Consider the following 15,804-nt stretch of genomic DNA (forward strand, 5'->3'; position numbering starts at 1 on the left):
TTGCGAATCGGCCGTGCTAGGTTGTGATGTCGCGTGGAAACGCGATAGTTTCGGGTATCATTGGCAACATCGGGAAAATGGTGCGCGCGCACCTCGCCGGCAAACATCGCCTGGGGGATTCTGAAAATTTCAGTTGATATTAACGCGAGTGCGAGGGCGAATGTGAGATGGCTTCCCACGAGACAATAATGAGTGACGGGGTGCAGTTTTTCGAGGGCGTCGAAAAACTGCTCGAGATATGGTTCACGACGTCCGACGGCAAGGATAAGGGCTGCGATTTGCGCAAAATACCGAGGTTCGTAAGAGACCGGTCGCCGATTTTCCCGTCACATTTCCTCCGGTTTTTAGCGAGTCGGCTCGGACGTTTTTGGGCCCATCATTGATTTTTTTCAGAGAGTTGCGGTACGCTACATCAGCTGATTTTGTTTTGTTTTATTATACATTGCGGTAGTCGTATTATATCGTCCAGCGGTTTAAATTGGTTTTATTGAGGTTAATTGTAGCGGCATAATTTTATTTCTGCTCCTCCTTTTTGCAGATCGAAACTGGAGTCGCTCCTGAAGATCGTGCGTTGCGAAATAATCAGCTTCACGAAGAACGAGCAAATTGACGCGTACGTTTTGAGGTGAGTTTAGTCTTAATCTGCACGTTTTTTGAGTGAAAAGCGCGTATTTTGCGCGGTGGAAGCGCGCGATAAGCCGACCGACTTAATGAGCCGCAAAGCGTTTTTTTTTTTATAAACTACACACTAAAAATTAAAAAAAAAATAAGTGTTTACCAATTATTGCCCATTTGCGTCGAGCTGGGCTAATATTTGTTTTACGCGTGTGCTCTAATTTGCGACGGTCGATGAAATACAGGTTATTATACGAGGAGCGATCGTAAAATTAAAGTACCCGCTCCCGCGGATTAGACGCTTATTGGGAAACGCGGTCGAAAATGTCGAGGTTAGGAACGCAGATAAGAAAGCTCGTCACGGTCCGATTTTCGAAAATTCCTAATGTATTTTTTGTTTTTTTTTTCTCGAATAGTCGACGACCCGTCGATAACCCCGCCCGCGACGAGGTCGTCGTATCCCCAAGTTTTCCGCGCCTATTTTTAAATTTTAGTGTGAGTCGAGTCCCACGTGACCCATTGGTGTGCAAGTGACGTCATTGCCGTGTAACTTGCTCGTGAATTCGGAAGGCGGGCGATCGTTAAACATCGCGGACAACTTAAAGCTTAAATCGTAAAGTTCATATAAATCGTAACGATAAATTTCGTATTTCAGTTTTTAAGGTCTCGTATCTCGTATTAGATGATACAGATGATACACTATTAAAATCATGATTTAAATCACGGGATTCAACTTTATTACGCATGTTTCCACTGCACGAGCAACTGATATTAATTTTAAAATATTCTTGTGCTGCACGTTTAAGACCAATATTTGACACCTTGTGGTAAGTGGTCGAATCGATTTGGTTCTTATTTTCTTCACAGATTTTTAATAATATATACCACCGAGTGACGTACGTCTTTAGGCAGGGCAGGACTAAAGCTTGACTGAATTTCACTCTAGCTAGATGGTTATCACGAAAAAACTTTGACGTCGGGCGTTTGTAAGTCTTTGCACGGTAAATTCAAAATATGCGCAGAGCAGCCACGAGTTATAACTTTTGAGTCCGTCTTTTCCTCCAAAGTTTTTCTCATAAATTCAAAATAATCAAAATAGAAAAATAGACCAAAAGCAGTTTGAATTTAATGGATAGATTTGCATCTCTAAGGAAGGTTTGATTATGGGAAACCCACTTAGTCCTTTGTTAGCCGAGATTTTTATGGATAATTTGGAAAGTATCATACTAGAACATCCTTTAAGTAAAAGTTTTCTATGGTGGTGAAGAAAAGACTAAAAGGACGTGACGTTTTTTGAATAATAAATATCTTAATTCTTTTGAAAGCGTTTTTGTGAATACCATACGAGCCGAAAAAAGTAATAATAAAACAAAATATTGTCCCTTCAATTTCTTTCTTGCTGATTTACAAATCGCTTAACACACAGATTGATTTGGATGCTATTTTTTCTTCCAGTTTAATGCTCTATTTTCCAGTAGTTCCACTAGTTTGTCAAACAGAAATTTTCTTGCAAAAAGTGCGTTATGACGAATAATTAGTGTGTATATCCTACTATATTGTTATAGTGGCTTTAAAATATTTTATAATTGCCGCAAAAAAAACGGAAATATATAAAAAAAATCTATTAAAATCAAAAAATTCGTGATTTTTTTTTAAATCAATGATTTTTGATTTTTTAAATAAAAATCAAAATTTGCTCAAGGCTGGCGCCACTACTTTACTAGAATAGTGATTATAATAATAATTATCTATGTTTATAATTATTTAGGCGGATAATTGAGATATTAATTATAAAAGAATAAGAAGAATTTTAAAAGTATGAATAAAGTGAAATCTACCATTTTCATTACTACCTCATTGTATCCAGTAAGAAGCATAAAACAAAAAATGCGAATTAAATTGCTTAGGAGCTTCTCGAATCTCAAAATGTTGCGGGGATTATTGTATCCTTTACGAATTATGTATAGGAGTCGAGAACCAATATTTTACGCTATCGTTGACGTTTCGGTTGAAATGACCGGGGGTCAGCAGAAGTCGACGTGTATATAATATACGAATCGCCGCGATTGCTTTTTATTAGTCGATAAAGGTCGTTCTACACGATAGCGCGATAGACGTCTGCTATCCCGCAAAGTATACGGGGTGTCCTATGTGCTATGGGAAAATTTTAAATAGCCAAAATTTTGAATTGCAACAAATTCGATCAAAATGTTTTAAATTTAAGGTTGCGATCCATGTATGATGTCATGGACCTAAATATAATATAAAATATTAATTTTCAACGTAAAAAAAAATCAAATAAAACGAATTTGAAAATAATTACCAACGTTTTCTAATAACACTGTTTTAACACAGAAAAGAAATTATTTTTTTTTGCAGCTGATTTTGTTTTACCTTCCGTGCTCTTCCTCTTTTTAAACTGATGGCTTGCCGTCGAGCTGAATTGGCCGTGACAATGTCGAAACTAGTATAGGTATACCGCGTTGATATAAAGTCTAAATAAAGCACCGAGCGAATACGCTTGAACGTGGCAGTAAACGAGAGAGAGAGAGAGAGCGGTGCGTCGAAAATCTTTCGGCGTCGTAATTAATTTGCCTCCGATATCGATTTTTGTCTCGCGTCGTCGAGAGGACAAGGTCACGAAGCGGAAACCCGGATACATCGCAGCAGTCGTAGACCGTTTTTCCGGCGTAGTTTTTCCCCAGGTCGTTTTGGCGAACCTATTCGGAATTTATGCCGATTTGATGATGGATATATTACCAATGCGCTTGTCATCAAATGAGTTGACCGGGACAAAATGTCACCTTAGATTGGGAAAAAAACGTATAAAAATATGTGGACGGCAGTTGAACAACCTCAATATGAAGTACACTAAAAGTAATGCCGTAACTAATAGGTGGAAACATAACAACAAATTGGTAAACTTAATAAAAAGAAAACTAAACAGCAGATATGGGAAGCAAAATAAATAAGAACTAAAAGTTCAGATTTTCACGAAATTATATATTTTGACATGACAATTGTTTCGACAACACCGTGTCTTTATCAAATGTAATATTTACAAACTACCTGCTACTATATATACCGAAAAATGGCAATAAAACCTTAATTAATGTTGTTGTGAGAATCTAAGTTCAATAAAGGAGAGGTATTTAAATCTATGTCATCGTTAAATTAGTCTTTGTTTGTTCAAGATGCTATTCAATCACACCATTGTGCAATGATCAGGCTACACTTCGCCATTATGTCATTTATTATAAACTAAACAGAGAAATGAAACATGAAAATTTTGTTGTGATATCAGAAAAAGTTAGTCACGATGCAAGTTAAGTACTTTTATTTAATACTAAATTGATATAAGTTTGGAAAATTAAATTTGGTGCGGATACAATTAAAAAAATCAAGTATTTTTCCGATGGAGCAGCTTCACAATATAAGAATAAATATATTTTTGACAATTTAGTTAATCATAAAAATGATTTCGGTGTTGATGCTGATTGGACTTTTTTCGCAACATCTCGTGGCAAAGGAGCCTGTGATGGCTTAGCGGGGAGTGTGAAAAGACAAGCTTATCGTGCTAGTTTCCAACGTAGTAAAAACAACCACGTAAGAACCCCAGTTTCCTTTTTTCAGTGGGCCCAAAGTTCTTTAAAAAAAAATACCAACCACGAATCGAACGCGTTTAACTACAATAAAAAATACTCGCCAATTTTTCACTGCATTCTAGTGAAAAATTGGACGAAAAAGTATTTATTAACAAAGTTTAAAAAAAAAAATAACTGACGACAAATTTACAATTGTAACGAACATTTTAAAAAGCGCACGTCCATGTGTGGCGCCGCACGTCCCAGACGTACCCGTCGCCGCGACCCTCCGCGCTACCGTGCATCAGACGAACCGCGGAGAAGTAGTAGAACCCCGACCGCAAAGGGTTATGCAGCGAATCTCGGAAAACGCGTTTAATTTCGAATATTTCGTTGTGCACCCATAGTATTTTACTTGAATTCGGAATTACATAGTTGCAGTGACACATAAATTGTTTAATTTCGTGTACCCGCAAACCCCCACCTTACACAATTTAATTATTTAATTTGTTTTATAATAATATTTGAGATTGAGATTATTGAGATTGCCGATGTTTACTTGAAATATATTTCTCATTATATGTAAGTGAAGGAAGAAACGAAAAGGAAACTGAAAAAATACTATGTGTACGTAGACTTTTTTGGCAGGTATGTTCAGTGCGTACTAGTAGTTTTTATTTAGATTATTTACATTCTCGGATCTATAAAAAAACTTGATTAAAAAGTAGATTACAAAAAAAAATTATAATAATTAAATGATTTTGTTCTAATCTTGACGTGGTCTATGAACGTAAAGTTCCTCTTTCATCTGGCCAATCGTATTCGTACAACGCCGTGTTTCTGTATTTCATTTAATAACTGACATGAAGGCGCAATTAAAAAAATAAAACATCGAGACACTTGATAGTGTTGACGGGTATTTAAATAAATATGGTTTTGTTACGTCGTTACTGAAGATTTAGCCACGGTTAAAAATATTTACATCCTAATCGGATCGGCAGTCGGTAAGAAAATTGACATTGGAATTTCGATGCCATGGGAATTTTTTCTACTTCTTACTTTAATCATTTGATTTTTTTTTAAATTTAAAATCATGATTTAAATCAAAACCTTTGTTTATTGACACCAACACAAAAAGCAAAAAGGATTTTACACAAATAGCTTTTTTTTAATCTATGAGTAATCTGTCGCGAGTGTAGGACTCGAGGCAGACGGTGTAGTAGCAAGATCTACCGAACTGTGAAGCGACATTCGAATGCCGAAAAAGAAAATAAAAACATTAAAAATAGGTTTCTTTTCTCCTTAATGCTTCATTTTTCACTTGTTCAACTAAATATACAAAAAGCGCATTCTGACGAATACTTAGTGTGTATATTCTATAATATCGTTTATAGTGGTTTTAAAATATTTTGTAGTTGCCGCAAAAAAAAAAACGAAAAATGCATAATCTTAAAAAAATCAACCAAAAAAAAATTTAAACCTGCATAAACAAACCCCTGAATCACGTTGTTTATCACACTTGTTGCATAATAGACTCATCACGTGGCGATTTTCGGTAACGCAGGTGCCGGTCAGATCAAGGCGGCTTGATGATCGACTCGCATTTTTTTAATCGATTAATAGCTTGATGGCAGCGTCTAGTCCGCGGTTACTTCGACAGTGACCGCATGTTAACGCTTCCACGCGTCCTTGAGGGAGTTAGACGTGGTAATAGACCCGAAGGGGATTTATTTTTAGACCCGGATCGTTTTAAAATTACTACACATTTTCGCGGGTAATAATTTCGCCAATCTGGCCGGCGGCGTCACAATAAACGAGTGACGTAATCGCAGCGGCGGACGACCGTTGCTAATAATTTTACAAATTTGCAAGTTTCAGAGGCGGAAACTGATTATTATTGCTGACAAATTCGTTTTAATTGATTTTGTTATTTGATTTGTCGAACCGTTGCAACTGGAAGTTTGTTTTTATCGTCGTCACAGGTAAATTCGTTTCGAGTGCCGTTTAATTATTTTTTTAAATAGTCTGGGACTTCCTCCCCAGGAAGAAGAAAATTTACAGTCTTTTTTAATGTTAATAATAATAATAATAATATTTATTTATAGTTAATTTGATATTATATACATATATTCATTTTATAATTCAATATATTGATACACTATAGAATTCACTACAGACGCTTGTTTGATATTCAGTGCTCTATCTGCATCTTGTTCCTGTACTCAAATAATTATAAAAAAAATCCTTGAGTCTATAAAAAACATATACTAAGAATTTGTTTTTTTTTATATTATTGAGTTGTCTGTGTTGAGTACCAGTTTATTTTGATAGAACCAGGAATATATAATATCCAGAGTCGATGACATGGCTGTTGAAAGTTCGTGCCATAATTTTGCTTTCACTTACATCTTACAAAACCAACAAATCATTTATATATAAGATGAACAATAATGGTCCAAGTATTGAGCCCTGAGGTACTCCAACATTTGTTTTAACTTGCTGACTTTTAATACCATTTACTCTTACAACTTAACGTCTCTCTTTCTGCCATTTGGACGCTAGTCTAACGTGATCAACTGTATCAAAAGCTTTCGTGTCGTCTAAAAAAGTCACAACTGTTGGTAGGCTAAGACTGAAGTTTTCATATATAAATTTACCAAGTAACATAACAAATTAACTCGCCAGGAAATGAGGACGGCGGTCCATTTGTCTCGCCATCGAAATTTCGTGAACTACATAACATAAACATTTCACTGAGGCACGTACTTAAAATAACTAAGAAACAATTACAAAGTTGAATGTTTATCGAAAAAAAATCTGTATATATAGTCCGATCAAAATAGACAAAAATAAGTCAAACTTAGGCAAAATTCGCATAGAGCTGAAAATTGGCTGAGACGCGATATGAAATGTCAAAAATCTTCTTCGATTCGAACTTTTTTTCTCGTACTTTCCCCAGTAGGTATACCCCACGATCTATTGTAATGAAGAAAATTTGATCGGATCGTATCCTATTGATTGAAAGTTTGGCAATATTGATAATTTCTTGTAAATGTTGTTACAATAGATAATTGTCTACTTCTACTTCAACAATTATTTCTTCATTTTCTTGTTCTTGCAGAATCCCTGTTTCGTGTGACACTGTTAATTACTTTTTTAATTGTATTTATTGAAGGAACTCTATTTGTCGATAGTCTCTTTTAACCATTGCAAAATTATGTCCGTTTGAATAATATAATTTCATTGTTTGGCCTTTTTTTCCTCAGTATAACCCCATTTGAAATATCTTAAGTTATTCAACTTACGCCGCAGATCATTAGTTTTGATTAGTTGTGAAAAGTAAAACATTGTTAAAACCATTGCAAACATAAATAATATGGTTTTCTATCAAGGTAGACCTGATCATTTTTCACACAATTTGGGTATTGTCCAGAAGTCGAATGATAATTATTTTTAAACTGAAATACAATGAAAACTCCCTATACCGAAACTCTGTATTACGAACAAACTAATTTGACTTAGTGAATATGATTAGATTAGATTAACAGTTGGGAGAGCTAGCAGTCAGCCTGTCCGTCACTGCGACCCAGAGGATCTATTGTGACTCTCTCCATAGCTATAGGGCTTTATCAAGGTTAGTCTCTCTAACCAGACTCCACAATTTCGATAATGGCTCCCTCGTATAGCTCTCTGCCTCTGGTTTGCCCAGCAGATGGAAACGCGCTCTCGCTAGGCCCTCGTAGAAAACACAGAATCTACATTCTGTGTTTTCTTCCACTTCCATCAAGCTTAGATGCCTCTTAAGCCTGCAGTGGCCCGTCAGCAGACCTACCATTATTCTTACAGCTTTTCTTTTGTAGCTTAGTAGGTCCGCTGTAAAATTGGCCGATGGGCCCCTTAGGAATTCCTTGGCCCGTCTTTGCCCCGGCATGTCCCTCCGCCATCGTCGGGATTCTCGGTCCATCCAATCCCTGATGGTTGTTTGTGCAACGGGTTTGGCCACCCCACAAAAGGGTTCTGGTCTTGAAACAGTGATGAAAGTGATCTCTGCTTGGAACACTGTTGCTAGCTTACCTGGATTTTCCTTTTCGTCCTGGGTTCATATATTCCGGTTCCTACTCCTTCTTGAGTTTTTGTGCCATCAGCATACCAGGTTATTTCTGCCTTGATTGGTGGCCCGTTTTCCCAGTCTTCTCTGGCAGGGATTTGAGTCCTGTAGTGGTTAACGAAGCAATACTTAGGTGTTGTGCTGTCCGTAGGCAGCCCTAGGACATTGTCCGCCGTTACCTCCAAGTAAAGCTTGTTATGATTCATGCTATGTCCACCAATGTTTGGGGACTGGCCTTGCAGTATACTGCGGATCTTGCTTCCCCTTGTATATAGATCTGTATTGGTGGGATGTTCAGTAGGACCTCCAGCACTGCAGTGAGCGTTGTGCTCGTGGCCCCCGTAGCGCACAGACTTGCTAGTCTTTGCACGCTACTCAGCCGCCTTATCGCCTCCCCCTGCATGGTTCTTGACCACCAGACAATCGCCTCATACGCTAACATTGGTCTCACTACTGCTAGATACAACCAAAGTGTCATTTTTGGGATTAAGCCCCAGTTCTTTCCACACATTCTTCTGCATCTACCTAGTGCAATTGTTGCCCTAAGCGTGATCTTTTGAATGTGCGCTCTGCAGGTAAGTTTTTGGTCAAATATGATTCCTAAATATTTTACCCCCCTGGAGAAGTGTAGCCTTGTTCCATCTACCACCGGCGGTTTCAGTCCTTTCAAATTTAATCCTGTAGGTGGGTGTCCAAATATAATGAATAACCCTGTACGTAGCCCGGACCAATTACAAAAGTTGCCTTACTTTTTGAATACACCTCGTATATTAAATTAAATTTACCGAATGGCGACCAGAATTTGCTTCGAGAACATGTGAAAGGAAAACTTTTTGTTTCGCTCTGTATACGGGGCGCGATCGAAAATACGGCGATTTTCTTTTCGTTTTTTTTTTTCAGCGAAAGTTCGATGTTCGTGTCCAAATGCCGTTTCATATTGAAGACGTGCGGCACGACCACGCCCCTCCTCTGTCTGCAGCCGCTCCTGCTTCTCGCCGAGCAGTACGCGGGATTCACCGAGGTCGATGACCTGTTTTATTCCCGCAAGAATTACAAGAGGCCCGACCTGCAGGTCGCGCCGCACCAGCATTTCGACCAGGAGGTGAGCTCACGGAACCCGTAATTGTATTTCTTTGTCGGTGTGTTTATATTTCGAACATAACCTCTAAAACTGGCCCGTAGGTGGCGCTGCTCGACGCGCTCTTTCCGGACGGCGCCGCATACTGCCTTGGCGCGATCAACAAAGACTGTTGGTACCTCTACACGCTGAACCCGTTGCCGAGGAGGAACCGTAGACCGACAGCGAATACGGACGAGCCGGATCAGACCCTGGAAATTTTGATGACGGACCTGGACCCGGAGGTGATGTCGATTTTCACTAAGGAGGAGTGCCTCAACGCCACCGAGGCCACCAAGGTCGGTACTAGACGAACTACCACTACCGAGTTATGTCAAAGACAAGTCAAGGAAGTAGTTAAATTATGTCCATTAGACCAGTCGTGTCTTATGTAACAGCTCCAGCAGTTAAACTCTCATCAAAATTAGTAAATATTTTAAAGTTCCACACAGATTTTAAACCAAAATTTGCAATAAAAAATTCTTTTGAACTAATCAACAAAATTGAAGATATCAAAATCGCTTCTAACGCAACACTATTGTCTTTTGATGTACAAAACTTATTTCCCAGTGTTCCACCTATGGATTTGATAGATTTAGTAGATTTCACTCTCACTCTATCTATCTATCTTTTGACCGAAATTATTTTGAATTTAATGGACAGATTTACATCTCTAAGGAAGGATTGATTATGGGAAACCCACTTAGTCCTTTGTCAGCCGAGATTTTTATGGATAACTTGGAAATTATCATACTTTTTTTTTTTAGTTTTTGACTTCTCTCGAAAATATCTGAGACATGGTCGGCGTCCTTTATTAATGAGCCAGCCGGTACATTTCTGGTACCAGTTGTAGTAAACGAAAATGTGTCTTATTTCATTTGAAAAACATCTTATTCGTCATAGACCGAAACGTACACAAAAACTACGTAACCAATACTTGTGCTCTGGTTACAGAAAAACAATAACAAAAAACGGCCTTTAAACACTTTGAAACCTTCACGGTTAAAAAGGATTCTGTCAAATGACCAAGGCGAAGGCTTTAAATTAAGCGACACACAGCATAAACGATGCAAGTGGTCCGCGGTTTCGGTAAAAATAATTTTGTTGCAGAAATCCGGCATAGACAAAATCATCCCGAACATGTTGATCGATGATTTTCTGTTCGAGCCCTGCGGGTACTCGATGAACGGCGTCACCAAAAACGTAAGTGCTCACGGCCTTAGGAGTTACTCACGAAAAAGACGCGATCCCGTATATTTTGATATATTATTTTGTTACACGCCTGGCCAGAAGTGTTACGAAACGTCCGAAGTAAGTAGTACATTACGGCGACACTAGATGGCGCTGACCCGAGTTTTTCTTTGTCCGCAAGTAACAAAAACGGAAAAACATTAGATATTCATTTTGAAATATAAATATCTGCAATAAACACAAAAAGACAATTTTTGTTAGGTCTTTTTTTAGAATAGATTCCTCTCTGAGGAGTAAAAGTCTCCCTAAAATTGAACTGAGGTGGCTTTTACTTGATGAAAATCCATTTATCAAAATAAATAAGAACAAAAAGTTCAGATTTTCGCGAAAGTATATATTATGTACTTTCGTGAAAATCTGAACTTTTAGTTGTTATTTATTTTGAAAAGTCTCCTTGTTTTTTAAATACAAATTTTTGTAGAATATTGCACGTCTTAAATTTTAGGGACGCACGGCCACCGGTTTTTTTTTAGACTACAATAAAAAATATAAATGTGAATTGTGAATTTTTTTCATCGTTTTCGAGATAAAATCTTGAAATCGTTGACGCTGTTTGTACCGTCAGGGATGCTACATGACGATCCACATCACGCCCGAGCCAGAATTCTCGTACGTCAGCTTCGAGACCAACGTGCCATCTAGCTCGTACGGGGAGATCATGTCGAGGGTGCTGGACACTTTCCGCCCGGGCAAGTTTACCGTCACCGTCTTCACAAATCAGGTAAGATGTCTAGTCCGCAGCTCCATTCGTTGTTTCCGTGGTCTGTGGTTCCCGTCCAAGGCACAAGTGACGATGACTGATGATGACGCAGAATGTCACTTTTCTGACATATACTGCCGACTCCTTCAAGCCAATGATAATGCGAGGTTTAAAAAGTGAACAATTAATCTGACTAATGAGACGTACATAGCTTGCCATCCACGAATCTCCTTAATAAAATATTTTTCATACAAACGTGTGTCATGACATTTATGGCAACCTTATACCAACAAATAATCAGATTTTATTTACAAAACTAACCAGAACTGCTAGAGCGCTGTATTTCGAAAACCTTACCTTGTAAGTATATGAACACCGATAGAGGATATATGAATTGAAATCGCTTTTGATTATCTCACAAAATATTTGATAATAAACGGGGTGTCCTTCTTGCCTTATATAAGACCGAAAAAACACGATTTTGGAAACACACTGTAAAAGAATATATGTTAGTATAAAGTTGTTATGAAAATTAAGCTCAAAATTCTTTTTATTTTTTTTACCTTATTCGTAGCAGTAGGCGGCCATAGTAAATCAACTAAATCAACTAAAAATAAGATATATATTGCTTTAAAATAATAATGCTCTAAAAAGCAAATGTGTCAAAAACTTGCCAAACTGTAGGTTTTTAATTATATATTTATTAAATATCAATTCTTTCTGTGTTTATTTCATTTTAATTAATTTTCTATAATAACGGCACCGTATGAAAAATCTGAAAAATATAGTATGTTGGTATTTTTTATATAATATAATGGAAATGCCCAAGAAGCTTCGGAATTATATCGCCACCAGAAGGAAGAACATTTCTTAGAAAAAGAAAGTAAGGAAACATAAAAACAATTGAGGGTATATATAATATATAGTTGTTAGTTATGTATCTTCCAATTCTTTTTAGTTGGTATGATGGATTTATTTTACATACTAGATATATTAATATATAATAATACTTACTGATTCTTTTTTAAATTATTTTCTTAATATCAAGAAATATATTTTTTATGTACCTATAAAATTTAAAAAAAACTACCTTAAATAATAATATAAATTATTTGATAAATAATATATATATATATATATATATATATATATATATATATATATATATATATATATATATATATATATATATATATATATATAGGGATACAAATTATACATAATTATATACTTAAAATATAATGTTTAATAGAAAATTGGTATTGCGATTTTTTTATTTTTGTGAGTTGAAAAATCGCAAAACTTGAAGAGATGAGAGGACTATGACGATTTTCAGTTAGGGGTTTAAATTTAAAGGTCTGTAAAAAAAATTAATTAAGATTAAAATAAAATACGGAAAAATTAGTTTAATCTAAATACTTGAAAACGCAATTTTTTTCGATTTTGATTTAAGGAGATATAGTCGGTACAAATTTAATATTATAGAAATGGGGAATGGGATACGAAAATAGACTGCCCAAAGAATTTAAAAAAAAAAATGCAAATACCGTATACAGAAATTTAAGGGCGTTCAACATTTTGCCAGAGACTTGTAATATGGTTCATCGAATGTTACTTTTCAAGGTCGGGAATTTTTGGAAGGCCCTAACAACGACGCTTTGAAAATATGAATAAATATATGTTTATTAATACACAAATAATTTTTCTCCGAATTTTCGAAATTATGGGCCCTCGAAATCGACGTCAAAAATTAAATGCAGACATTCCACTTGTTTAAATTAAAATTTGGTTCGCGGAAAACCAGCAGGTTTTGTTGAAAATAAAAATATCATTCGAGGAGAGGCGCCCTGTATATTTTGGAACGTTATCCCTTGTGGGAACCGCCCTCTAGGAACACGAATGTCAATTTTTGTGAGGTTTAGTTTGGCCCCGCCCCCATTCGATTCCCGTGTTTCCAGCTGTCCCCCGTCAAGGACGCGCCCAAGGAGATGCTCTGCCCGCACCAGGTCGGCGGCCGATGGGAGCGGCGCGACCTGCAGCGTTGCTCCTTCAAGAGCTACGACCTGATCTACGCGTTCTACACCAAGTTCCCGAGCTGAGGGTGTCTAGTGGGGGTGCCCGCGGGTACGCCAGTACTGCAGACCGGCCCTAAGCGTCCGCCGGAAGGGTCGCCGGGCTGCGCGCGTCGCCTCCACGACGCGTTCGGCCCCCTCTCATTTTTCTTCGTGTATTTTGCGCTGTGCCCGCCCGCGCTCGAGTCGCCCCTGGTCCTGTGGTCGTGGTGGCGCGACAAGATCTCGTGAGGGACAGCGCGTGGGTCGCCGAAATCGTAGGGCGTCGCGGGTCCCTTTAACCTATGAGGGTTGGGCGGACGCTGCGCAGTGTGATGCGCGTCCCCACCCCCCACACGCGCCTCGTTTCCGGCGATCCGTTTGTAGGATTTCCCCCTCCACCGTCCGTCGTCCCCATTTGTTTTGTTCCGCGGGTCCGGGCGTTTCGGTTTTCCCGCCTTCGGGGTCTGGGCCAAGGTCCCATCCACACACACACGTTGTAAAAAAAAATGGTGTAGTAGATTAGAACCTAACCAAATAATATGTTGTATAGATAGCGGAGCAGTCTCCATTTCGGCGGATGCGCCGGCCCGTGCGCTAGATGTTTCGTTATGGATAATTTCGTCAATATTGATCCCACGATGGAGATCCAATTACCAAAGTTGGAGCGTTTTTCCTGAACCCCCCGATGTAAAATAAAGATTGGGCAAATTGAATGTTGAGTGTGACGAAGCATATAGTTGTATGATTTTCTGTTGTGTAAGATGTTGAACTTTTGTCAACTTATAAGCGTGCATTTTACGTGTCTTTAAAATCGGCTGAGGTTTGCTTTTACCGAAATTTATATCCCGCATGCGAGTTCGATGGATGCTCTGAAAAGAAATATTTGCAATTGAAATTAGTGATTGAAATTCTCACCTTGAAAATATAACAAGACATCAAGTTCTTCATTAACATTACTTTCTACTTTCTATAAGTGTTTTTTTTTTACTTGGAGTTACTCTCACAATCTCCTATACTCAATACAAGCACCTACATTTTAAATATACCGACAAAATGTCCAACAGTTAAGTACGCCAGTTTCCATGTCAACAGCTGTCATGGCTAATATGATTTTTGAGTTGTTCACTTCCTTACATCCAGTATCGGATAAAATTCGAGGTATTTTCACATCTGTCAAAAATAACCCTGACAACTTATATATATTTGAAATCGGAAGGAACAATAAAATCGATTGACACAATCGAATACAGTGCATTCAATTTTTTAAAAATGTCGACCTGTCAGAATTTTTGTTTTATATATTTCATTTCAGAATCGGAAGGTTTAGGGAAAATACTCCCACCTTTAGCAATTTAATCTTCATGTTAGGATGAGTATTAACAGAGTTATCCGCTTGGTATAATGGGACATAATGTACATAAACCATGTAAAGGGTTTAATTAATATCCCTCGGGGTTATGGGTCGCTTCGGGGGCGGTTGGAGCTGGTTCGTCGGTCGGAAACGTAAAACATAAGCTCCACAGAACCTTAAAATGTATTTTCTACGCGCATCTCTCGAATATATGCGAAGACCGTAAAGAAAATCCGTTTTTAGGCTACGGTCTGTGCGATGAAATATGTTTAGTGGTCTGTGGTTAACCCGTGATGCGCATCGAGGTAAAAAACCATGATTTTGTCGGAATACCCGGTTAAATTTTTTAATTATTTCAAAAGGTGTTTTTATTTTATATATTTTCTAATAAAACGCATCTGTATTGACGAACCGGCCCCAAATGACTATTATTATAATATTATGGGTAGAACGCGTCGTGTTGACTTTCTCTACTTTTGACAATTTTTATGTTTTAAGTTTTTAAACGAGGGGATCAATCTCATCGTCCCGTTTAGATTCGTAGTTTTTAACAATCTGATACTTGTTTACATTTTATTAGGAGGAATTTCCGAATTTTTCAGTAGCTATTAGTGTACGGAAGATGTTAAAAAAATGTTAATGTTTATAAAATTGTTTAATTGTTAAATAAATAAACTAGCATTAACGGTGGACTGGACGTATTTCATTTTTTTATTTACATTTACTCAAGTGGTTATTTTTCCATGTCAGTTTTACAAAAGCACCGAGAGATGCCATTCTGATTCTATTCGAAGAAAATTTAAACTATTCTTGACATTTTTTCGACTAAAAGCTTTTCCGATTTGAAATTAAACGATATTTTCGTGTTCCATGTCATTTATTGTTTGGAAGTGTTAATTTTATGACGATCACTTGCTGCAGAAATCAAAGCTCTTCTGCGTAAGAATTTCAGCGCTATTGACAACGCCGTTGTGTTTCGATATGTCGTAATACACGATAGAGACACTTATAGAAAAACATTTTG

At 37.5% G+C, this 15,804-nt stretch overlaps 1 protein-coding gene across 4 annotated transcripts; it reads left to right on the top strand.

Moving 5' to 3' along the window:
- Positions 1 to 149: 149 nt before the first annotated feature.
- LOC132698905 (S-adenosylmethionine decarboxylase proenzyme) lies at positions 150 to 15,470 on the top strand. Of its 4 annotated transcripts, none has more exons than XM_060665220.1 (8): positions 150 to 295; positions 539 to 625; positions 9,208 to 9,409; positions 9,490 to 9,723; positions 10,535 to 10,627; positions 10,715 to 10,735; positions 11,241 to 11,396; positions 13,334 to 15,470. In XM_060665220.1, exons 1-8 carry the CDS (start codon positions 168 to 170, stop codon positions 13,472 to 13,474), a joined length of 1,062 nt encoding a protein of 353 aa, XP_060521203.1. In that variant the 5' UTR covers positions 150 to 167; the 3' UTR covers positions 13,475 to 15,470. The 4 variants fall into 4 exon arrangements, with proteins under 4 accessions (XP_060521203.1, XP_060521205.1, XP_060521206.1 ...); XM_060665222.1 differs by having other exon boundaries at positions 10,718 to 10,735; XM_060665223.1 differs by lacking the exon at positions 10,715 to 10,735.
- Positions 15,471 to 15,804: the final 334 nt, after the last annotated feature.

This window comes from Cylas formicarius, unplaced genomic scaffold (assembly GCF_029955315.1).
Source record: "Cylas formicarius isolate icCylForm1 unplaced genomic scaffold, icCylForm1.1 PGA_scaffold_3__17_contigs__length_32017465, whole genome shotgun sequence".
NCBI lineage: Eukaryota > Metazoa > Arthropoda > Insecta > Coleoptera > Brentidae > Cylas > Cylas formicarius.

Bases quoted from the DNA above. Each gene is read 5' to 3' on its own strand.
- LOC132698905 (XM_060665220.1), top strand. From the start codon at position 168: ATGGCTTCCCACGAGACAATAATGAGTGACGGGGTGCAGTTTTTCGAG. The intron at 9,410-9,489 runs GTGAGCTCACGG...ACTGGCCCGTAG, and splicing joins ACCAGCATTTCGACCAGGAG to GTGGCGCTGCTCGACGCGCT. The intron at 9,724-10,534 runs GTCGGTACTAGA...ATTTTGTTGCAG, and splicing joins ACGCCACCGAGGCCACCAAG to AAATCCGGCATAGACAAAAT.